Source organism: Balaenoptera physalus (assembly GCF_965194825.1).
Source record: "Balaenoptera physalus genome assembly, chromosome: 7".
Taxonomy (NCBI): Eukaryota; Metazoa; Chordata; class Mammalia; order Artiodactyla; family Balaenopteridae; genus Balaenoptera; species Balaenoptera physalus.
The window spans coordinates 23,153,901-23,160,995 of NC_138886.1; the positions used below are offsets into that span (position 1 = coordinate 23,153,901).

A 7,095-nucleotide genomic window follows, 5' to 3' on the forward strand; every position below is an offset into this window, starting at 1 on the left:
ATGCCTCTTATTCCCTTCAACAGAAAGCCACATCGTCCTGAGTGACTAACTCTCAGGCAGCTTCAGTTGATGGCATAGAATAAAGGTTGGCAAACTATGGCCCCGGGGCCAAATCTGACCCTCAGTTTTACTGGGTCACAGACATGCCCATTTGTTTAACGAATTACCTGCAGCTGCCTTCACACTACAATAGCTGATTTTGTTGCAGGAAGGGGGACCCCCTCCAGGGCCCGAGAGTGGGCTCTTGTCTAACACTCGGAAATGAATTGTCCAAGGAGACACACGTGCTGACAGAGCAAGAGACTTTATTGGGAAGGGGAGCCCGGGTGGAGAGCAGCAGGGTAAGGGAACCCAGGAGAACTGCTCTGCCACGTGGCTCACAGTCTCAGGCTTTATGATAATGGGGTTAGTTTCCGGGTTGTCTCTGGCCAATCATTCTGACTCAGGGTCCTTCCTGGTGATGGGCACATTGCTCAGCCAAGATGGATTCCAGCGAGGAGGATTCTGGAAGGTTGGTAGCACATATGGACTGGCGTCTCCTCTCTCCTTTTGACCTTTCCCGAATTCTTCCAGTTGGTGGTAGCTTGTTAGTTCCACGTTCCTTACCAGGACCTCCTGTTGTAAGATAACTCATGTAAGTGGTTACCGTCGTGCCTGGCCAGGACGGGCGGTTTTGGTCAGTGGTTCCCCTAACAACTTGGGTAGCCTTTTTTTTTTTTTTTATAAAAGGAAGTTTATGGCTGCATTATCATTATAAAAAATGGACTATATTTTTAATATTATTATATAATTTATAGACTTATATAGAAAAAATTTAGATTTACGTAAAAGTTGCAGATAGTACAGAGAGTTGATTTGAGTAGTTTTGACAGAAACGATATGGCCTGCAAAGCCTAAAGTGGGTATTATCAGGCCCCTTACAAAAAAAGTTTGTCAACTCCTAACATAGAAGAAAAAAGCACTTTAGTCATTATTTATGCTACCAGTGTGCTAAGAAACAGATGCATAGGCAGCTTCTAAATCTGCTACAGGAAAATGAAAGTGAATTAGTATGTTACTGAAATCTCACAACTGGAGCAAGTTGAGAAAAAGGCCAGCATAGATTAGGGAAAAGTGAGTGAACAGATTGCTTTATATGCTCTTTTCTTGAATGCAAGTACATACAAATTCAAGCTGTTTGAAACAGACTATTTCGAAGGGACTGTGTCATCTTGGTTGGATTTTGCTCAACTCCAAAAACCTTAACTGACCTCCTTGCATTTGCAGAGTCTGCCCTGGGTGTTGTGAAGTCAAAGAGGAGGTGTACAAATACCTGCAATGTGATGCAGATGGTTCTAGGGAAGGGACGGGTGTGGGAGGAGTCAGAGAAAGAAACCAAGATAGGAACAAACGGTGATTAAACTGTCCACCTCTCAACAGAAGGTTGAGGGACTTTTAAACGTTCTCTTGTTGGACATATCCTTTTCATCTTATTCATCAGTTTTAATGTCTTAATAAACCCTCCCTAAAGAAAAAGAACATACTATTTCAAGTTATAAACTCGTACATACAAATACTTCCACAGCCATCCTCCAAGAGGTATCTTGTGTGGGTTGGTTGTTGGGCTTTTTGGTTCGTGTTGTGATTGTTGCTGTTGCTTGGAGAATTTTGTTGCTGTTGTTGTTGTTTTTAACTCACTACAGAGGTCTGAAAATTGTTGAGCTTTCATACAGCTGGTCCAAATATAACTTCAGTGTTGACTCAACTAAATTGCATGTCAACTGGCCAACGCATTTTATAGTTATCCTATGAGGACATCACTAGCCAGACTCCTTAATTTATGTTCTCAGAAGTCAGTCTCTCCAGCCCCTTTGCATTTTCCCAGCGGCAGGAATAAACTCTCTGTAGGTGATTGAATGTCTTTGGCATACAGAACTGCCTCTGGTTGCACCTGGCTGGTGGGTAATGAGAGGATGGGGTTCACTTTATTATTCTGTTTTTGTGTATGTTTGAAAATGTCCATAATAAAACTTCAGGGTTTTTTTTTTTTAACTGATTGTTGGCTATAGTTGGTTCTCTAATGCAGGAACAGCCACTCCATATCCCACTGGTCTTTGCAAACTGGAGCTTGTAATTTTCATTAGCAGTCATTGCTAGGGTGGCAGCCACACATGAAAAATGAAGGCATTGAGAAGAACAAGGTAAACACTGCTTCCTAATGCTTCAGAGTGGAGCATGCCCTTGAGAGGTACAGCCAAACATTCAGGTTAAAAGGAGAAAATATTTTGAGCAGAAATGATATGTTAATGGCCTTGCATATATATCCTTTCAAAAGAAAGTTACTTATAAGATAAGCTCTTATCAGTAAGCTGCTCCTCATTTATTAACTACGTTTATTAAACTCCTGTATGCAAAGGCCCATGCTGGACAGGGAGACACAAATATAAAATTTGTCTTTGGCAGATTGGATGAAGAAAGAATAAAATAGATAACACCTAATCCCTGAAACTTAACACAGAGTCTTGGACCCGGACCTCAGTGACCAGAAATCAGCTTAGTTCAACTCATTTCAGGCCTAACACCATTAATAGAGCACCTACTCTGGGTAAGGTTCTGGGCTAGATACTAAAACTAGGGGCGGGAAAATAAACTACGGTCCCCATCCTTGATCTAGTGGGGAAGACAGATAACAAAATCAACTCTTTAATCGTGGAATGCACTAGAATAGTGGATACTATGAGATGACAGAGAAAGACTTCAGGGAAGTCTTCATGAGATAAATCTTAAAGGATGCTTAAGATTAGCAAGTGATTTAAAGCTGGGAAGAAGCAGAGAGTTAAAAAATGTCACAGGTACGGGTCAGGAATTGTTTGATAATCATACACCAATAGTATAACATTGTAAAATTATCACTAGAATGTGAGCTCTGTGAGGGGCTTTTGTCTTGTTTTGTTCACCATATGTCTGACTCATGGTAGGCACTCACTAAGTATTTATTAAATGAATAAATAAATCCAACTATAAAGTGTTGCTAGAGTCCAGAGTTTACGGTAGAGAGTGACAGTGGAGCTAGAAAGGACACGGTCGAGGAATTCTGGTAAAAAGCTTGGATTTTATGATGATGGAGAAACACTGAAGAATTTCACAAAGAAAGCGTGACGGGATGTGTGTTTTTGAGCTTCAAGGGGGAGAAGAGACCTCAGGGGCACAGACTGGAGAAAGAGAAACAAATTGTAAGCTGTTGCTAAAACCCAGGGAGAAGTTGATGGGGTAAAATCCATGGAATTCAGAGACAAATTTAATGTCACCTAAAGCCACCTGAATGCCTAGCATGAAAAAGACTGGCAATACCAAGTGCTGTCGAGCATGTGGAGCAACCAGAACCCTCATCCCCTGCTGGTGGAGTGGACATTGATGCAATCACTTCGGAAAACTGTTGGGTATCTCCTACTAAAGCTGAACTCAGTACTCCCCCTTTCAGGTAGACAACAGGACCCAACAGGAATGGGTGCTTATTTGCCCCCAGAGGTGTCCCCACAAAGTTGTGGAAAAGGATGTTCCTAGCAGCACTCTTGGTCATAGCCCAGGTGGATAAACTGTGTTATAGTCGTACAAGAGAATACTAAAAAACAACACTGAAAAATGAATGTCTGGCCATTACACAGATAAATCTCAGAAACATCACGTTGAGTGAAAGAAGCCAGACACAGAAGAATACACACAACATACTGTAGAATTCCATTTATAAAAGTTCAAAAACAGACTAAGCTCATTTATGGTGAAAAATCCAGAATAGTGTTTGGCTTTGGGCACAGGGTAATGATTGGGAGTGAGGAACTAAAGCTATATCTGCATCTCGATCTGGACATGGTTACACAAGGGGGCTCTCTTTTGTAATAACTCCCCAAACTGTATGCTGACATGTGTGCAATGTTCTGAATATATATGAATGTTTTAAGTGACCTCAGTTTCCTGGCTCAGGTACGAGGGTGGGTGATGGTGCCCTGTACTAGGCTCCAGGTATCTAGAAGGAACAGGAGTCACATTCAACAGTAGCCAAGGCTCTTAGCGCACTTGTGGCTTCTGGCTGCCCGTGTCACAGCACAGGCATGCCACATCCCCGTGGTCATGGAAATCACCCCCCACCCCCGGAAATCTCCCTTCAGGCCTGTGCCTTCCTATTTCTAATACACTTATAGATTGTGCCACTCCTCCATGCAGGGCAGTGTCCTCCAAGAAGAGATGCCCATCTTTAGGGGCCCCCAAACTCTCTTTGGCTCCACACTGCTTTTTGGCAGTGGGGGAGATCCTAAGATAAGGAGTCATAATCAGATCCACTAGAGTTACTGCCGTAAGAATGACAAAAATATCATCTTCTAGACCACTGGGGGTGTGGGGGACTGTCTGGAATTACATGGCGGTGGTCATGGGGAACAGACACACCTTGGGAACTCCTCATCCCTTCCTTGCCAGTGCCTTTCTTCTGCTCAGCTAGTACGTGTGCCCTTCACTGGAGTCAAGCCACTCCTGAAGCAGGGAGGTAGAGGATAGAGAGTCAGGAGGAATCTTGGACAGAGGGCACAAGGAAGGATAAGCGGGAGCCACTGCAAACGTAGTACCTTTCCAGCTCCCATGGAGAAAGACAGACTGAGACTGGGGTGAACCCCAAGCCTCTCGCACCCTGCATTCCACCCCAGCATTGGCTAGAGACAAGGGACAAAGTTCCTTTCCAACCAGACCGAGCTGTCTAGAAAGTCCTAATACCCCCAAGTGAAAAAAGTATGCCCAAGCTCCCAACCTCCAGCCTCACGGAGGATGCCGAGTCTTCCTTTGCCTCACCTTGGTCAGGAGTTTCCTGGCAATGGGTTCAGTACTTTGGTCAGTTGGCTAAGCTTAGCATCCTTTTCCTGTCCCCAGCCAAGTCTGGTCATTCAGGTGGCCAAGCCCTGCCTATGTTATTGCCAGGACTTCTTGTCTTGGTACCTGCTCTAGCCTGAGAGGAGTATGAAACTCCCTTCATGCCCCAGAGGCACCATCCAGCTGCCACTGACTCTTAAGAAAGAGCCTTTTGCAGATCCTTTCTGACACCTTCCTCCCCTGGTGGCCAAGGCCAAGAGAACTATTTATAGAGGAGATGGCTGCATACCAGACAACCCAGATAAATCATGAAATTCTGCACCCACACTTAGGTAACCCTATTCTCAAGAATCAAAAGAGCAATTTGCTGTTATAGAAGTGGATCCCTGAGCGAGCCGGTAAGTGAAACGGGATCAAGACAGAGGCACAAGAGTGGGGTTTACTTTCAAGGAATAGAATGAACCACGATGCCCACAGGCACCATGCTGCTGTAAGGGGAAGCAGAATCATTAGATGTGGGCGTAGTTTCTTCTCTGCTGCACACTGAGCACTGAAGTTAGTTCTAGACTTTTCTAACCCCTGCCCCCAAAGTCCTAACACCATTTCTGGCTGCTGAAACCTCCCTCACTGGAAACTCAAGTCTTCACCCAATCTCAGCCTCATTTTACCCACCCTCTTCCTTCTCTCCAGCCACCTCATACAACTGGTACTAAACTGATCATGAATAGTTAAGGGTCTCTAACTTCCATATTTCATCAAACATAAGCTGCGCTTTGACAGATGCACCATTATTTTATCTCCTACTGAAAGGTGTTCCAAATAAAATATACCATCCCCTGTGAAATGCATCCTGATTCAGAGATGTGAGAATTTGAAAAGAAAAGGTGCTTCTATGAATCAATTAATTAAACTACTATTACCTGGGCTAAAGTCAGGGCATGGGAAATCACAAGGCATTTGATTTCAGGGGATCATGTATAGGAATTAACAAGCCCTCAAGATCAGTGTATAAACGCTCTGAGAAGTTTCAATGATTGGGTTTCCTCATTTCCAACAACGTGATATGTTTTAGATCTTAGTTTAGAGGAACATCGTGGAGAATTATATAAATCTGGCAAAATATTAACATAAACAATTTTGAAAAGGTGCCAAATAATTAAAACATCAGAAATTTTATGTGTTTAATGTGTGTTTAAAGTATCTTGCAGATGATGGAAATGAGTAGAGGATAAGTGTATAGACAGGAACAAAATTCCTCAAAGCTTCGTCTTTGCCATATTTGAACCAATAAATATTTCACCTTTGTGTATCTGTGAACAGATTTTTGAACTTTGTGGAACTGATGCTAAAAAACTGGAAGAAAAGATTCGAGAACTAATGTAAGCTGATCTCCAAGACAAAATGCACTTGCAACGTTTTAAAAGGCCACCGTGAATGTGTTTGTGTTTTTATTTCCAGCAAACATTGTGGTGTTCTATTGATCTCTCTCCTAATGCTTTACAGGTGGAATTCCATATTGCAATCTCACTGCAAAAATTGTTGGAACTCTTGTGCCGTCAGAGATTGTGTCATTTACATTCTCTCACTTGGCCTTTCCACTAACTCTGAGCACATTCCTTGGGCAGCGTCCTTCACAGCAGAGGCCCTGCACAAGCTAAGTAATACCAGCTCAATGAGAAAGTTTTCCAGAGATTGTGGAAGATGGGATCCATCGCAGCAATCAAGAAACAAATAAATGTCTTATTGGCCTGGTGCACTCCAAATACATAGAGCCATCTTCCCAATTGAGTCATTGTTTGTAGTACAAAATTCTTCTCCAGTGTATCACCTTGTATTAGAAATGTGTCATTGGATAAAAGCACATATAAATAGCTATGCTTACATATATAAAAACTTATTACATGCTAGGCAATATGCCAAGCCTGTAGCCGAAATTCGACCTCTGTACACTGCTACTGAATGGAATTTTGGAGACAGTTTTGGATGAAGTAGAAAAGAATTGCTTTACTGCTTTGCTGGGCCAAGGGGGCCACAGTGGGCTAATGCCCTCAAAACTATGTGTCCTGACCTGGAAGGGGTAGTGAGGAGTTTTATAGTAAATGGTTCAAAGAGGAGGGCGCGATCAGCTCGTGGACATTCTTCTGACTGGTTGGTGGTGAGGTAACTGGGAGCCAGTATCATCAACCTTCTGATTCCAACTGCTCTGGGGTCTACATGCTTGTGGGCAGCATACAGTAAACTTCTTCCACCTGGTGGTGG

The 7,095-nt window shown here is 43.1% G+C and overlaps 1 protein-coding gene across 1 annotated transcript in view; it reads left to right on the forward strand.

Annotated features, from left to right (window-relative positions):
- The window catches only part of LOC309664195 (thioredoxin domain-containing protein 8-like), a 28,974-nt gene extending 22,238 nt beyond the window's left edge, over nucleotides 1-6,736 (forward strand). Inside the window, exons 4-5 of the mRNA XM_082469274.1 lie at nucleotides 5,169-5,234; nucleotides 6,157-6,736. Of these exons, the coding sequence (XP_082325400.1) occupies nucleotides 5,169-5,234; nucleotides 6,157-6,219 (129 nt within the window). The 3' untranslated portion in view covers nucleotides 6,220-6,736. The remainder of the gene's footprint in view (nucleotides 1-5,168; nucleotides 5,235-6,156) is intronic.
- The last annotated feature ends 359 nt before the right edge of the window (nucleotides 6,737-7,095 follow it).